The 17519-nt window shown below is 54.6% G+C and overlaps 1 protein-coding gene across 1 annotated transcript in view; it reads right to left on the reverse strand.

The window, feature by feature from the left end:
• DSCAML1 (DS cell adhesion molecule like 1) overlaps nt 1-17519 on the reverse strand; it is a 385406-nt gene that overhangs the window by 78915 nt on the left and 288972 nt on the right. Inside the window, exons 7-11 of the mRNA XM_032167536.2 lie at nt 16671-16967; nt 14691-14963; nt 3765-4043; nt 3238-3357; nt 2156-2332 (exon numbers count right to left, since the gene is read on the reverse strand). Coding sequence (XP_032023427.1) covers nt 2156-2332; nt 3238-3357; nt 3765-4043; nt 14691-14963; nt 16671-16967 — 1146 coding nt within the window. The remainder of the gene's footprint in view (nt 1-2155; nt 2333-3237; nt 3358-3764; nt 4044-14690; nt 14964-16670; nt 16968-17519) is intronic.

Consider the following 17519-nt stretch of genomic DNA (forward strand, 5'->3'; position numbering starts at 1 on the left):
GCAAGGCTGGAGTGCAGCCCATCTGAGAGCCACGCAGGAGCCATGAGTGGTTGTTGAGAGGTGCTGAGCGTGATCAGAGGTGCCCTGAGTGGGATGACATGACCCCGAGGTGTGGAGAGACAGCTGTAAGAAAGGTTTGTTGCCGGCCCTACCGGGAGAGAAGTGAAGGAGCACACCAAGGCCTGCAGATGAGGACATGGGGGAGGAAAGGAAGGAGGAAGCCAGGTCCAGGTTCTGCCCAGCAGTGACTGGCATAGTGGGAAACTCCTGCCATTCCCTTGTGAAGACGGGGTCCCATAGGTGAGCCCCAGTGTGTGTGTGTGGTGTGTGAGGTTTTATGCAGCATGTGTTCAGGAGGTGGCCCTGGATTTACCAAATATGCTCCTTCCGAACCCCTCAGAGTGCTTCGCGGCTGCTGCTGGGTTGCAAAGTGAGGATGGCATAGAAAAAGTGCAGTTCCGCCAGGGGAACTGGTTTGCTCCAGGGCCCAGGGCATCAGTGATAGCCTGAGGCATGTGGGGTCTCCTCACACACAGCCCAGCTCCTGATCACTGTGTCCTCCGGCACCCACGACCCCTGCATCTCCATGGAACAACCACTTGCCACAGAGCTGGCAGCTCAGCGGAATCCCCCAACTTAAAGGAAAAGGCAAAGAACAACAACAGCGAAAAAGCATCTACGAGTTTGGGAGATGAGGAGGGTTGCAGAGGTGCCTGCACTTCCCCCGCCTCGCGCAGCCAGAATTAGCCAAGCTCTCCCAAGCTGAGGGATGTAGATTGATTGCCTGGTTTTATTAAGGACAAAGTGCCTTTTGATAGTGTGAGGGAAGCGGCTCCCCAGGGCGGGGATTCCGGCTCGGAGCTCCCTGAGCATCGATCGCTGGGGTTTCCCTGTCTTAATGCTGAGCTGAACACGGGCTTTGGCAAGTGATAAAGAAGCTATGATTCTTAAAGGCAGGAACTCTGGGGAGAGGCTGGGTGGACCACACACGGGGCTATGCTGTCAGCAGGCTTTCCCACCAGCACCCTGGAGGGACTGCCGCTACAAATAACAAAGCTGGCCAGGCCATGAAATCTTTGCCGGCCACTTACCATACCGGCTGCTTCACTTACACCATCTGACTTGCTCTTGACATGAAACGTAACAGATAAGGCCCTACTATGAGCCCAACCCCCCGCTCATAGTGTAGATCAGGAAAATGAAGTAGCGTGAGGCCAAGTATGCTCATCAAGGTCCCACGGCATTAAGTCCTGGCTCCCAGATTCATACTTGGCCGGGTCAGACGCTAACACTCAGGCCCTTATAGCCATGTCTTGACATGGGCCAGATGGACGTGGCCCTTCTGATGTGATTCCCAGGAACACATTATACAGACCCCTGCGGTGTAAAGGGAGAGGCTCACCCAGTAGGGATGTCTGTATGAGACTTAAGAAAATCCTGGGAGAGCAAATAGGCAGTGTGCTTCTAAGGCTGCTGAGGCCGGCTCTGGGCAGAGCGATTTAGAAGCCGTGGGTGCAGCACCGCCTTGTAATGAGCTGCATTGGTCCTTGGGCTTTTCTGAAGCATCTTCTTCTTTCCATGATCAGTTCCTGCAGGACTCACAACAATTTTGTGAGATCAGTGGGCTGGGAAGGGAACCCTCGCACAGGTGAGGAAACTGGAGCACAGAGAAGGGAAGTGACTCACCCAAGGTCACTCAGCTCATCAGGCTGATCTGGAATTGGAACCCAGGTTTTCTGACCTATAGGCCCTTCTAGATTGTGTATATGCTATTTTCCTTTCTAAGCCACAAATAGGTTGTACACAAGCAAGTGTATATTGAGTAGCAAAAATAAATGGTTTGATAGGATTATTCAGATTGAATCGCCAATCTACAGACCAAAGTAAACAGGATGCCACATGATATTGCAGCAGAGCAAATCATGAGCTTATTGTGACCAGGGTGGGGTGAGTTGGGGCCTCTCAGGGTGAGGCCCCTGTTTTAGATGACAGTGCTTTTGAATGCCCCATCCAAGGGCCCCAAGCCCACCTCTGACTAGGAAGCCTTCCTGCCTCCCCTTCATAGATGAAACGATGGAGACCAAGAGAGTAGGTAGGGAGAGTGCAGAGCCGGCGCTTGGGGGTGCTGGGGGGCGCGTGTGGGGACAAGACTCACTCTTGACTGTGAGGAACATGGACTTGCTGATGTCAGTGCCTACGCCGTTGCTGGCCTGGCAGAGGTAGTAGCCGATGTCCTCTTCTAGGACGTGGCGGATCAGCAGCGAGCTGTTGGGCAGGATCTGGATACGGCCAGTGAGGGGCACAGGGTGGTACTGCTGGGGGTTCCCGCTCCCTGGAAGGAGGCAGCTGTTAGGAGGGCTGAGTCTGCACTGGGGCATAAGCTGAGACTGCCCCAGGAATGGCCCTGACACTTCGCTCTTGCACATCTAGGGCCATTTTGTAGCAGAGCTGCACCATCCCCAAAGTGCTGAGGCCACACAGCTCCTGGTGGGCAACAGGAAAGACCCCCCCCACCAGAGGACTGGCCTTGCCCCAGCTCTGATGCAAGGAGATGGGGTTGGGAGTCTCAGCTCAATGCCCACTTTGACACTGGCATGGAGCTTCTTTGGGGTGAATTCCTTGGAGAGGAAGAAAGAGCTGTGTTTGGGCCAGTTGGCTGCAGGTGGAGAGAAAATTGAGCCTTCAAATGGCAGTTGCCCGGTCTTAGGCAATCAGGCCTGAGAGAGAGGCCAGCATCCTCCAAGGGGGCCTTGTGGGCACCCCCTGCACCTCCATTTCCCAGTGTCAGTCACGAATACAGTCTAGGATTGGGCCTTAGTCAGAAAGCAAAGGCATCCTTGGGATGAAATTGGGCTCCAAGGAGGACCCTAACCCCAGAAAATGTTGACTGGTGAGAAGCAGGGGGCTTCGAGGCTCTGGGGCCCCAGGGCAGGGTGGGGTAGGGAAAGCAGGTGTACACTGAGTTCTGGGGCAGAGATGGGAGAGGAGGAGAGGTTGCATCTGGGGGGACAAGAGGAAATACGGAGTCAGCATGATGGCTGTTCCTGGTCCACAGACCCCCGGGGGTGGCTGAGGATGACTCCAGGTGAAGTGTAGCCTGGGGTCTACTGGGGTGCAGACCAGAGGACTCCCACCCAGGGCTAGGAGTTGCCTGCAGGGAACAGGTTCAAATCCCATCAGGACATCCTGCCTTCCCTGTCCCTGTCCTTGGAGATTCTGGCTGGGCCAGGGGCTTACCCTTGGCATGCTTCCACATGACCTTGGGCGGGGGGTAGCCATCCACCGAGCAGTTGAGCACGCCAGCTTTGCCGTAGATGCCATCCTGGTTGTTGGGTTGCACCACAAATCGAGGGGGCACTGCAGAAAGAGGGAAGGTAGGGAAACAGACCATTTCAGTCTCTAATGGGTATCCTATGGCTTCAAGCACCTTCCGTTTGAGGTCAGCCCTGCCTGGGCCATTATAAAGTTGGAAGCCGGCAGCTTCTGAAACCCAAGATGCTGAGAACTTTTGTTGAGTACTGGGTAGGGGGTTGGGAGCTCTGAGTTCCAATCCTGCCTTTGCCACTGACTGAGCAAGTGTCTCTCTGCTCAGGGCTTCGGTTTCCTGCCCTGGAAAATAAGAGGTTTAGGCTCCAACAGGGCCCTTCAAGATGCTGGAGCCCACCTTCCATGAGCCTGTGATTGGAACTGGAAATCTAGAGACCGCAGTAGCAGCAGGCAGAGCTGGCTCCTCCCTCCCCTGAGGCTGGCCTGTCCCTGCTCACCACGCACGATGAGCTGGCGCTCCCGGCTCACGGTGGCGGCTGCGTTGCTGGCGATGCATGTGTAGTTGCCGTTGTGCTTGAGGGAGACGCTAGAGATCTGCAGGGAGCTCATGAATTCCTTGCTCTCGATGGTCACGCCCGAGCCTGAGATGATCACCTGTCCGTCCTTCCTCCAGGTGATGCGGATGGGCATGTCCCCCGAGGACACCACGCAGGGAATGTAGAGCAGCTGGCCGATGGAGGCGGGTGGGAACTCGAAGGGCTGGATCAGAGGGGGCACTGGGAAGGCAAGGGGGTGTTGCCGTCGGGACCCTGTGCGCCCTCGCCTGGCCACCAACACCGCCTCACTTGCCTTACCTGGGGCTCTGGGTTGGGCCTTGAACAAAGATCCTCTGGGGCACTGGGGCCTTGTTCTCCTGTACATTCAGGGTCTCCTAATGATGCCTGGCTCCTGTCCCTCTGCCCGCCCAGGCTGAGACCCACTGTCTCTGTTCAGGGCCTTGACTGGCCTGGATTAACTCTGACCTTTCAATGTGTCCTGGAATTTGATTCATGCCTGCTGACCTCTGCTCACCTTTCCCTCCAGCTTGCCTGCTGCTCCTCGGCACCCCTGTACCCACCTTCTCATCCCAGTGATGCAGCTCACAGCTCTCTGGGGGCCTGGGATAGAGGCGAGGTGCCTGGTGGCAGGAGAGGAAGCGTGGTGCTGGGACTGTTCCCCATGCATGTCCTACGGCTGCTCATCTGAAACCAGAGCACTGAACTCTGGGTCCTCCCACGGGGCCCTCAGCCACCTCACTCCTCTTTATTGTCTTCGAGTGTTAGGACAGGCGAGTGGAAGCTCACATCACTGTTCAGTTGCTTTATACACATGATCTCACCGGATCCTCCTACCAATAATGTCCCCATTTTACAGATGAGAAAACTCAGGTTCAGAGCAGAAAAGAAATTGCCCTAGGTTGCCCTGGTCATAAGATATGACCACGGGATTTGAAACCCATGGTCTGCTCCTCAAGTCCAAGTCTCATCACCATGTGGCTTGGTTGCCTCTCCAAGAAAGCCCCAGACATGCCCAGACAAGAAACAAGAGATAACTTTTTTTTTTTTTTTTTTTTTTTTTTGAGACAAGGTCTTGCTCTGTCACCCAGGTGGGAGTACAGTGGCGTGAACATGGCTGACTGCAGCCTGGGCTCGAGTGATCCTCCCATCTCAGCCTCCCAAGTAGCTGGGAATGCAGGTACACACCACTGTGCCTGGCTAATTTTTAAATTTTTTTTTAAGAGACAGGTATCATTATGTTGGCCAGGCTGGCCTCAAACTTCTGGTCTCAAGTGATCCTCCCACCTCAACATCCCAAAGTGCTGGGTTGACAGGCAAGAGCCACCACACCAGGTCCAGAGATCTTTTTGTCTTGTAGGTGAGCTTCCTTGGGTGGCAGGAAAGAGCAGAGAGGAAGCCCTGTCTTCTGCAGGACAACCAGTTGGTTAGATGCCTCTGGGCAAAGCACCATCTACCCAGCCTTCCTCCCGCTAGAAATGCAGCCTGCACCCCCCTGCCAACACTGCCTACGTCTCCCCTGGGGGGCCTGTCTGGAGCCTGAGTCGATGTGAGATGGATCCTCCTTTCTCGGCTCTGGCTAGAGCATCAGCCATTATCTTTATGATAACTCAATTAGGCCGCAGCGACTTCCCCAGCAAGTGGGGGAGAAGAGAGTGAAGGAGATAGACAATTAGCTTAACAAGGATGAGCACCCAATAGATGAGATCTCCTTTCTGCAGTCGAATAATTAAATTACAAGGCCATGCACAGTCCTCTAGCCTTCTCCCAGGCACCAGCCCCACCCCTCCCTGGAAGCCTGCTACTCTCCACCCTGGGCCCATCCATAGTGGCCACAGTGGGGGATGGGCTCTGGGGGGAAAGATGGATGGCATCAGATGCATGGCCCTCCGCCCTCAGGGCACCCCTGCACTTCCAGGGCTCAGAAGAGAGCTGCCTGCAGGGAGCAGCCGGGTGTGGACACAGAAAAACCCAGGCAGCCCTTTGGATCCTGGGAGAGTTCTTGATCAGGAGCTCTAGGTCCAGAGGAAGTGATATTTAGGAGGGATGTGGCCTCTGTGACCCTCAGTAGGGCCCTCAGCTGACCCTTCTAATGTCATCTTCCACCTCGCGCTCACTCTAGCCTGTGCTCCCACCAGCATGCCGTGAATGCCACAGCCCCACACCTCAGCCTGCCTGAGTGAACACCGCTGGGCGTCTATCCTTCTCATCCCCCAGCAATGGGCTCCTCACCTACCAGCTGGCTTTGATCCACCTTATTCCAGATCTACCTGGAACCTAAATCCCAGCCAGCTTTTCCGGGGTTCTGGTCATGGCCTGGACCACCTCATCCCAGTCTCTGGCTGCCTCTTTTCCTGGGTTGGGACTCTGCCCTCAGTATTCTGAGTGGTTTATTGGGCCTTAGACATCTTCAGATAGATTTCTCTGGAGCTCTGACTCTAGCAATGGCCCAATGCCCATTCCTGAGACCTCCCCGAGATTTCTCTTGTTGGGCCTCTGCTGACCCCCCTCCTAGTTTGTGTGTATGCCTAGGTCAGATCTAGGCCTCCCAGCTCCCTTGGGCTTTCTGATGGATTGTAGCAGAGACCCAGATGTGCCACCCAGTTTGTTTCCTTAGGCCTAGAAGAACCAGTTCTGGCCAAGTCTTCCTCCTGCCCACAAAGGCCTCCTGGGAAACTCCCCTATATCCTTTCAGATCCTGCTCAAATGCTACCTCTTCTTTGAAGCCCACCTTCCTTCCGCACAGCCCTGAAGCCTTTGGTCCACACCTGGATTAGGGCACGTATCACATGGCTGTCGGGGTAACTGCATTACCCCCTCCCTGGGGTAACTCCCTATATAAGTCCTTATATAACTAGGACTTATTCACCCAGCAAACTGTAGGTGCCCAATGAATGCTTGTCGGGTGAGGAAATGAACGAACATATGTCTCAATATCATTTCTTAGGGTGACCTCAGAAGTTCACCTGCGACAGGATGGGGGCTCAGCTGGAATAAGAGGGAGGGTCTGTGCTGCTCCTCGAGATACTTTGGGGTTCTGGAACCTTGGTCCCTTGGTCCCTCCTAGGGGCCAGGCCCTTGCTGTCACAGCACCGAACAAGCTGCTGTGATTTGAGAGCCCTGTGTACGCTTGAACACGAGCAAGGGGAGGGTGGAGGCAGTGATGAGGAGCTGGAGAACAGGATGTATAGGCAAAGCAAGGAGGTAGAAGGTTCTGCAGAGCCGAGAGAAAGCTAAGGGGCTGTGGAGTCTGGAGGGCCAAGCCCAGGCACAGACGGCCAGAACACCATGTTTCCATCGAGGCCAGAGCCAGTGGATAGAGACATAGTGAAATCAGGCAGGAAGGTTTAGTTCAGGCGAGAAGACTGTCTCTCTCAGTAAGGAGGAATTTAGATAATGGAGCAAGTTACTAAGGCAGGTTAATTCATTAATTAACTAATTCATCCAATATTTATGAAATGCTGCTCTGTGAAGGCATTGTGCTCCACGTGGGCTGGGGAAAGTAGAAGCACGCTTCAGCTACAGACGGAGCCTCGGGGAGCTTCTCATTGACTAGGGAAGGCAAGATACTTCCCCAAAGATGACTGGACAAGGACCGCCTGGATATACAGATGCTGAGCTCAAGCAGAGGGCGATGTCATTGGCAGGCGGTGACTGCACCTTCATGGAGGAGTGCAATTTGAGCTGAGAGTTAAAGGACACACATGCTTTCAAACAATGTATGGGGTGAAGGAGACGGAGGAGGCTGAGCCAAGGGGCTGTCATTCCTTCTGGTCTTCTGAATAACATCAACAGCTCCGAGAGGCCACTGAAGAAGAAGTAGCCAATATCCATCCTGGGGAGTTAGATGTGCAGCTGGGCTGGCCCCACACTGCTGTTGGGAGGCAGATGACCAGGGGACCTCCCAGAGGCCCAAGGCAGGCTCCTCGCTCCCCTCCACCCCTGCATCTGGAGGATGGGCAGGTGCGATGCATGGCTGGTGCTCCAGGCTAGTCACTCACATCCGGTCAATACACACACCAGGCAGCCTGGAGGGGGAAGAGAGCCCAGGGATCACGGCTCCTCCACCAGCTCACTCAGTACTAGGAGTGCTGTGAGTGGGATCTCCAAAGCAGTGTGGAGGCTCCTCCATAGATGTACATGGCTGTCCAGATGGGGCTGCCTTCTGACCTGTGAGTCAGCGGCACCCTCTCCAGTGCTGAGGGCTAGTAGCCTCATGTGTGCCTGGCCATTTCCACCTCTGGGAAAGCCATCCTCCTGGAGGTGGGGTCTGACCACCTGTACCTGGGTGATGACCTGGGCCCTCTTTACTGTGGAGTCCAGCCTATAGATCTGCCCCTGAGTCCCAGCGTGTCCCTAGCAGGCAGCTGGATGTAGGGAGCATGAATGCCTCACAACCCAGGGCTTTCTTCCAAGAAGCCCTGCTGTGGCCACAGGCATCTTTAGCAAGGTGCTGCAATGGTGAAGAGGCAGAGGCCTGAGTAGCTGAGAAGACACAGTGGTCGAGGCAGGCCATTCAGTATCCAGTCACCATAAAGCTTTTATGGCCACTTGTTTGGGAGTGCTGCACAGAGGAAGGCGTGCTGACCACCAGTGCAGCTCATAAACATTTTATGGTGTCTCTCATCATCTCTCTTTGAGATGGAGCCTTTTATTTACTGCACCTGCTAGCAGAGTGCGCACCATGGGAAGTCGGGGCTTCTCTGCCCTTGCAGCATGGAGACGGGGCACTAGCCATGCCTGGAACCAGAAACACCCAGTTCCAGACTCTGCTACCCATTCAAGTGACTGTGGGCCAGGCACCTCCTCATCACCATCCAGTCTTACCTCAGTTTTCTCATCTGCAAAATGGAGCGGTTGGACCAACTAATCTCTAAAGTCAGACACTGATTTTGTAGTTAAAACAAGTCCCATATTTTGGGAATAATAACAGCTGACTTAAGTTTTTTACAGAGCCCTCTCTTCTCAGGAAGCCCATCCCGGATCGCCTTATTTGAAATTGCAAATCCCCGTCTCCTTGGCACTCTCAGCCTCTCTCCTGTTTGACAGGAGACATCTCTGGGGCATTTGCCGTGGGATCCCTTTCCTGACTAAAATGTAAACTCCCTGACGGCAGGGATTTTTGTCTATTTTGAGCATAGCTGTATTCATAGAACCTAAAATAGTGCCTGGAATCTAGTGGAGGCACAGTAGATGTCACTGAATGAATGACATTCGTGGTCATTATCCTCATCACCACTACCATCGTCATGAGCCCTGTCTATCCCGCGGGAGCTTGCTTCATCTTTTGTTACTGGCTCCCTTGGCTGAGGAAATAAGGTTGTTGGCAGCGGCTTCCTCGGTGTTCCTCCTCCAAATGGCGTGTGGGCCATCTCCTCCTAGGGAGCCTGTTATGCCCCTTTCCTGTGGATCCCAGTGAGGTTCCTTCCGAATCTCCATCTTCACCAGTAGCAGGCACTTGGCCAGGTGGCTGACTCTCCCTTAAGCTTATGATCACAGAAACCCCCAACCCACTCGTTAGGGTGGGAGAGGGTCTCTGGCACATGCTCCCAGGCATACGGCAGAGGCTGGATGGAGCAGTGCTGAAGCTCGGCATTGAACAGCTAGGGAAAAATGAGGCAGGGAGGAGGGAACATGGGCATTTGGGAGAGATGGTGTTTGTCTGTGGGTGGGTGTGTCCCTCTTCCACTTGTCCTCCATAGGAGCCTGGCACCACCTCCCTGTCCTGGTCCGCTGAGCATGGGCAGAAGGCACCTCTTGGCCTTGTTTTGGCTCAAGAAGCCCTTGAAGGCTCAGATGTAGGAATGGAGATGTTTCTTCACGGGGCCAATGCCAAAGGGCCCCAGTTGCAGCCCTGCCTTCCTAGTTAATTAAACATTCAGCCTGCATGCCCAGGGATGCTTTTGTGCTACATTATTTTTCAGCTACAGGTGGCCCTAAAGTCACCAAATCTAGGTTTGATCTGTGTGCTCTCCTCTTAGCATCCTGCCAAGGATCTCTCCGGATGACCAGAGACAAAATACCGGCCTCCCCTGCAGCCTGGCTCTCCACTGCCAGCCAGTGTCACATATGCCAAGGCACACACAGTCCTCAAAGCACCCTCCACCCTCTCTCCTCTCTGCTCCTCCTGCTTTGCTGGAATACAGCAGGCTCCCTTGGGCAATATTTCATATGGTCCCACCTGCAGCCACCTTTTGGGCTCAGGAATGTTGCCTTACGGGAGGGCCCTGGTGGACAACACACTTGTGTATGTGTAACTGCTGGCATGCATGTTTATGTGTGTGTGCTCAAGTGTGAATGGGCTAATGTGTTAATTTGCTGCACGTGCATGCAATACATACCAGGGTGCACAGGCATGAGTGCTCACACACAGGTCTCTGCACACATGTGCATGCATGTTGGGCGTGTGCTGCTGTCCTCAACTTACTGTTAGAAAAATTCGTTAGAAGACAAGCAGTCCCAGAAGGAATGGAGTCAGCAGTTGTTTTTCCAGCTCATGGAGCAGCATTGGGTTTCAGCCCCACCCTGCCCACTGGCCCTTGGCCCCACAGAGAGCCGGGGTGGGAGACTTCCAATTTTATCTCACACTTCCAGTGCCCTGTCCGCCCCCTCCCCCACGTCCCTGCCCCCGCAACTTGCCCTTTTCTACTTTCTAGCTCTCTGCTCTGAACCTTGAGTGGGATGCACTTCCTAGTTGGAAGTGGGGCAGCAGCAGTGGGGTCTGGAGAGCTGTCCCCCAGGCCCATACCCTTCCCCCCCCCCGCAAGTCAGGGCCCCTGCCATGCCCACGGGTACCTCCTCCACCCCCCTCCTCGGGTAGTTCTTGGAACAGCACATCCGCTAATCAAGCAGCGTGATCATAATCAGCTCTGATGGTTCTTCTGCAAAAGTGCATTCTAATGAGGTGGGAGAGGGAGTCGGAAAAAATGGGGATGAGGGGGCCTGAGCTTTTGGAGTGGTGGGGGCACGTCCCATGGCCCCTCACACCAATGCTGCTTCTTGGTCTAGAGAGAAAACAGGTGACTACACCCCTCTCAGGGCTGGATTTCTGGGATTTTTCAGACCCTGAGGGTGGAGAAGGGGGAAGGTGAGCATGCAAGCGTGTGTACACACACACACACACACACACACACATATGCCTGCTATGCACAGCTTATGCTGGGTGCTGGGGATTCACATGTGGCCAAGGCATGGGCTCTGTCCTCTAGGAACACACACACACACACACCCCTCCCCTCCCCCCACTTCCCTCCCTCTCCCTGGGCTGCAGAGACACTGTCGCTCAGCACCATCACAACAGGCCTAGCGAGTCGCTGAGACGGAATGCATCAGATTCAATTCATTAGGACTGATCACTCCCTGAATGGGGCTGAATAATTGATGAGCAGAAGCAGCTTTCAGGACGTTCCGAGTCCTCTGAGGCCCGCTGCAGCCCTGTTATTATTTTTTTTAAGCCAACAAACCCGACCAAATGCTCGCCAGTGAGGGCCGGTGAAGGGAGTGGAGCAAAGGTTAGATGTTTTAATATGTGATGTTTACACTTAAACTCTCGGTCCACTGCTTGTAATGGAAATGGATACAGGCGGCCCGGCCCGTGCTGCTGCTTAAAGGAGGCAGGCTGAGCTGTGTACACAGCCACCAAGCTGATTTGTCCCAGATGACAGGGGTGGGGATGTGGGCTAGGAGTTGTGAGGTCCCTGGTGGTATGGCAAGGCCCCTGGGCTGGGCAGAGAAAGTGGCCAGGATGCCCTTCCACATGGCTCCCTTGCAACAGTAGGAAAGCGGGTGTTTGGCTGTGAGGGTCTCCTCTCTCCTCCCAGGCCTCAGATGGCCACAGTGAGGTTTCCTAGTAAGTTCTCAAAGTAGACTTTGACAGTCCACTTTCATCCGGGAGCAGTGGCTCATGCCTGTAATCCCAGCACTTTGGGAGGCCAAGGTGGGTGGATCACCTGAGGTCAGGAGTCCAAGACCAGCCTGATCAATATGGTGAAACCCCATCTCTACTAAAAATACAAAAATTAGCTGGGTGTGGTAGCACACGCCTGTAGTCCCAGCTACTCAGGAGGCTGAGACAGGAGAATTGCTTGAAACCAGGAGGAGGAGGTCGTAGTGAGCCAAGATCATGCCACTGCACTGCACTCCAACCTGGGCGACAGAGCAAGACTCCGTCTCAAAAAAAAAAAAAAAAAAAAATACACTTTCCTGGGCTCAAAGTGAGGTTTCCTAGTAAGTCAGTCCAACTCAGCCTAATGTCTCAGTTTCAGTTCAAAGCACACACTGTCTGGCACTGTGACGGGTGTTGGGCACACAGGAGGCGTGTGACTCGGCTCCTGTGCACTGATGGCAGGAGCTGGGGGAGAAGTCCCCACCCAGCCTTCCAATGCCACTGTTCAGTCCTTCCAGCTGGCCACCAGGCCCTTCCACCGGATGTCCAGTGATATCACATGCTTGAGGGTCCTCCACAAACCCTTCCTCTTCCCATACGTCCCTCTTGCAGCCAATAGTGTGTGTGTTCCATGTTGCTTCCAGTCTTGGGCAAAGCAGCAGCCAGGGGGTCCCCAGGGCCTTCCCCCCATGCCAGAGCCCCTTCCCAGGCCTGGACCCCTCTTCTCTTTTTCTTCCTTCCATGGGCCTCCTGCTAACTTTCCTCCCCTGGTCAACGCTATTCCTCCCTCTCTTCCCTTGGGGATACAGAGGGGATTCTCCCCAGCTTCCCCTCCCCACTGCCCTGGGGTGACACAGATGCTCAGGAGAGGGAAGCCCCCAGGTGACAGGGCCCTCAGAGTTCTCAAGGACTCTTGTCTCTTCCACACCCTCCCTGGCAGTCCCAGAAGCTCTATGTCTTTATTCCTAAGGCAGAGCATGGAGCAAACGGTCCTCCCTCCAGCCTGTCCTTTCTCTGGCTCGGGGCCATTGTCGGTTGGAGCCCAGGTTCTGGAGTTATGCAGACCTGGGAAAGATTCTGACACCAGATGGCAATTTACTTTTCTTTTTCTTTTTTTCTTTTTTTTTTTTTTTTTTTGAGATGGAGTTTCACTCTTGTTGCCCAGGCTGGAGTGCAATGGCACAATCTAAGCTCACTGCAACTTCCACCTCCCAGGTTCAAGTTATTCTCCTGCCTCTGCCTCCCAAGTAGCTGGTATTACAGGCATGTGCCACCACGCTCTGCTAATTTTGTATTTTTAGTAGAGACAGGGTTTCTCCACATTGGTCAGGCTGGTCTCAAACTCCTGACCTCAGGTGATCCGCCCACCTCGGCCTCCCAAAGTGCTGGGATTACAGGCGTGAGCCACTGCACCTGGCCTTTCTTAACTTTTCTATGCCTCCAATTTCTGCTCCGAAAACTGGGGAGGAAATATTACCTGCCTTAGCTTAGTGGGCAGCTGTGGGGTTGAAGATGGCAGTGCACGTGGAGCATGGAGCAATGTGAGAGGCACACAGTGCATCTGCCGCAGTGATAGTGGCAGATCATTATAACCATCGCAGCCTGCTGGATGGCCTCCTGCGGCTGGAGACCCCCAGACCTCCCTTCTTCCCAGGTGGAGCCCCAGGCTGAGGTCTTCATGCTTCTGGAGCCTCAGGCTGCAGAGGACAACCTGTTCGCTTATCCGCCCCAGGCCTGAGCCCACCCTGGCTCTTCACGAAGAGACATAAGCTCTTCAGCCATCACTGCTGTGGCTGACTCTTTACCCATCCCCTGCAGCCTGGTTTTCACCGGCTTCTCCTTAGTCAAGGCTGGGGATATCCACCTCCCAAGCCTGGCCCCAGAGCAACCAGACCACCCTCCTCTCACACACCATCCAGACAGTCTCCAGGTCTGTCAGTCCCAAAGAATGTATTTGGGGGTTTCAAAGACCTTCGCAGCCCCAGAACCAAGGAGACATCATCTTTGACTTACATGCTCATGTATTTGCACATTTATATTCACTCATTCCTTTGATCCACAGACTTAGTGAGTGGCTACCCAGGACCAGGCATGAAACAAAGACCTCACCCAGGTGGGTGTCAAGGGCCCAGGAGGGAGGAAGTGGTTTTTTTTTTTTTGGAGACAGAGTTTCACTCTTGTTGCCCAGGCTGGAGTGCAATGGCTCAATCTCAGCTCACTGCACCCTCCGCCTCCCAGGTTCAAGCGATTATCCTGCCTCAGCCTCCCAAGTAGCTGGGATTACAGGCACCTGCCACCACGCCCGGCTAATTTTTGAATTTTTAGTAGAGACAGGCTTTCACCATCTTGGCCAGGCTGGTCTCAAACTCCTGACCTCGTGATCCGCCTGCCTTGGCCTCCCTAAGTGCTGGGATTACAAGCATGAGCCACTGTGCCCGGCCTGAGGGAGGAGGCTTTTAAGCACCAACCAGCACTTTCCAGGCCTCGAGCAGTACTAGCAGGTGGAAGGGCGTTCCCAGTCCTGTAGAAGCAGCCTGGGTACTGTGTTTCCCACAGGGGGTCAGGACTCCCAGCGTGCTCTCTCAGCCCTGGCCTCCTGTTGCTGGTCTCGTGTGGGCCCACTGAGCTCCTGGGGGCTCCATCCCGACAGCAGAGGCCCCATGCAGCCCATCTCTGACCTGGCCTCTCTCCCAGAAGGCGGCCTGCCTCCTCTATCTGTAACTCACCCTCTCATGCACCTGGGGTGCATACTGTCTTGTTCTGCAGCCCGAGGAGGACCCCGGATGTAGAAGAACTCATGGCCTGTGTCCACCCACAGTCTTCTGCCCTGCTCCCTTTTTTCTGAATGCCAAGCTGGGGCCTCTCTTGCTCAGCCTTCTGTTCACTCAGGATTGCCTATTGTTGTCTGAGTCCCAGCTGGGGAGGGGCCCACGCATCCTGGGTGGTCAGGCAGGCGGGGGCCCTGGCTGATAAGGGAGGCCTACCTTTGACGGCTACGTGAACGCTCTGGCTGATGGAGAGCTGGGGCTGGATGAGGACGCTGCACAGGTACTCCCCCTCGTCCATGCCCTTCTGCACGTCAGTCAGCTTGAGGGTCCCGTTCTCAAACACCACCTGACGGTGGTTGTCTGGCAGCAGCAGGGCATCCTTGTACCACTTGATGGAGTAGTAGGGATAGCCGATGACCCTGCAGTTGATAAGGGTGTCCCGCCCGGCGACTGCTGTGATGTTCCGCATGGCCCGGATGCTGGGGGGGCCTGGGCAGGAGTCAGGAGAGAGGAGGAGGAGGAGGAGAAGGGCATGTGCTGCCGTCAGCCAGGGACAGCCAGGCACCACCCTGCAGTGCTCTTCTCAGGCGCTCGGCCCCTGAGACTTTCGGGGGCGGACATTTGGTGGGGGCACAGGGATGCCTTTTTACAAAGCTACAGACAGGGGCTGGAATTGGGGGGTGCCAACAGTCTCTCCAGGACTCACTGTTACTAGCTTCACAGAGTTGCAAACAGACGCGGTATATACACGCCTTGGCCAAGAGCCATTCCCCTAGTGGGACAGGGATAGGACCAAACTGCAGCCCCACCAAGGAGTGACTGGGATTTGGGAGGGCAAGTCCTCATTTATGGGGAGATTAAGATTTTGGGATTAAAGTGGAAAGGTAGAGATGTTGTTGCCATTCTACTTGCTTATTTTGATCTCCTACCCAAAAGGAATTTAAGTTAACTACTTAAAAACAACAGGAAGGTCTTCGCCAGGTGAGCTGATGACTTTCGTTCAACAAGTAAATGTATTGTAGGCCCCTGGGAAGGAGCTGTGAAAGGGGCTCTGATAGTGCTGGCTGGGGAGAGAGAGTGTCTTGGGCGGGCCTTGCTGGGCAGATGGCAATCTAGGGGTTGGAAAGGGAGTTCAGAGGCTACCAAGCAAGTCAGTGCTCTACAGGGTACAAGGTACTCTCCGGGCCTCAGGTCCCCATCCGGAACATGAGGGGTTAAACTGGGAAATCTTCCAGTGCCCGACTGCGAAATCTTCCAGGGTCCTGCATCTCTGTCCCCCTTCCAATACAGAGGAGAGGGCAGGAGGGTGGCCAGATGGGAAACCCACACTTCTGTGGTACAGGAAAATTTAACGTGAAACTCCATCTTTGCTCCTTTTCCTACCCCCACGGCAACCAGGAGTGCCCTGGATCAGTGCCCCTTCCCTTCCTGCTGTCCCCCTACTCCTCTGCCCTTGGGTCAAGGGTCAGCAGTAGGGTCAGATGAAGACCAGTCAGACCTCATGGGGCTACAAAGAGCTTCAGAGGAGACTGTGTTCTCACCACAGTGACTTGAAGAACTGAGATGTGGGGACGATGCCCTTGAGGACTCCTTTCCCTACTCTTGGAGGCTGCCTGCCTTGGGACACCCCCACCCGGCCTCAGCCTCTTACTCTTGATGGTGTGAGCCTTGCGGGAGAAGATGATGCCCTGGCTCCTGGTTGCTTACACCCCCTGGAGCATTTTGGGGGCTGGCTCAGTGGGAGGACACAGGGAGCACAGCTTGGGTGGGCACCCATGTTAAAGGCCAAGCCTGGTCCCCAGCCCCTGCCCTGTCTTGCCCTTACAAGGCCCTGGTGGGGCTGGCAGATACCAGCAGGTGCTTAGCATACTTGGGCCCCAGAGAGATTTGATGGGGAGGAATGGGCTAGAGGGTGGGAGGAGGGGCTGGGCAGGTTGGATTTCTGGAGAGGAGGAAGGAGGAGGGGGAATGGGGAGGTGACTGAGGGTGAACTGTACCAGACACACACACGCACACGAGAATGGATGATGGTGCTTGAGGAGGGCAGGAAAAGGGGACGAGAGAGGGGAGAGAGACCTCTACTAAAATCAAAATGACGATTAATAATAAGTACTAATCAGCACAAGAATAATGGTAACCACAGAGATGACAAAGGAACTCAAAAACCTATTCTGATATTTAAATGTAGACAGGCACCTCTTACGTTTATTCGCGCCTGATATTCAGCACTGCCCACCGAGTTCCGCGCCGTGCACCGGTACACGCCCCCGTCGCGGATCTGGGGGCCTGTGACGTTCATGTGGCTGATGGTGGTGCCGTCCGACATGGTGTACTGATTGGTGCGGTGGCTGCCATCCCGCACGATGGGCTCGTCGTCGAGGGCCCAGGTGACCGTGGGGGGCGGGGCGCCCTTGGCCGCACACATCAGCGAGAACTGCTCCCCGGGGTTGACCACCTTCTCGCTGAAGGACGAGACGATGCGGGGCGTGCCGTCTGCAGGGAGCGAGGAGCCCCCTTCAGGGTCACCAAGCCATGGAGAGACGGTCCCCCCAGCCACCCCACCTCAGCAGGGGAGGAGGCAAACAGCAGCCATAAGAGCAAAAAAGAACTTTTGTGTACATCAATTCTTTTGCTATCCACAGCCCCAAGTGGTTCCAGTTACTGCTGTACATGGATTCAAGCTGTAGGGTTTGCATCCTCCCTCAATCACTTATTAGCTCTGGGTCTTTGGGCAAGTTGCTTAAGCTCTCTGAGTCTTTTGTCTCTTATGGATGGAGGATGGGGATAACAGCAATCATGATTATACCCACCTCATGGATAGTCTGAGGATAAAATGAATTAATACATTTCAGATGCTTCACACAGCGCTTTGTAATTTCTTAATAAATGCTGGTTCCTCTCAACTCTTCCTCTATTGATAAAGACACAAGCCCAGAAATTAACTGCTTAGAACTACATACGGACCCGCCTGGCCCTGTGGAGTCTGATTCCGGTTACCTCTGCGTGGGACCTCAGGAGGGGGTGGTGGTGCTGCAGCCCTGTTAG

Source organism: Hylobates moloch, unplaced genomic scaffold (genome assembly GCF_009828535.3).
Source record: "Hylobates moloch isolate HMO894 unplaced genomic scaffold, HMol_V3 SCAFFOLD_11, whole genome shotgun sequence".
In the NCBI taxonomy this organism is placed as follows: Eukaryota; Metazoa; Chordata; class Mammalia; order Primates; family Hylobatidae; genus Hylobates; species Hylobates moloch.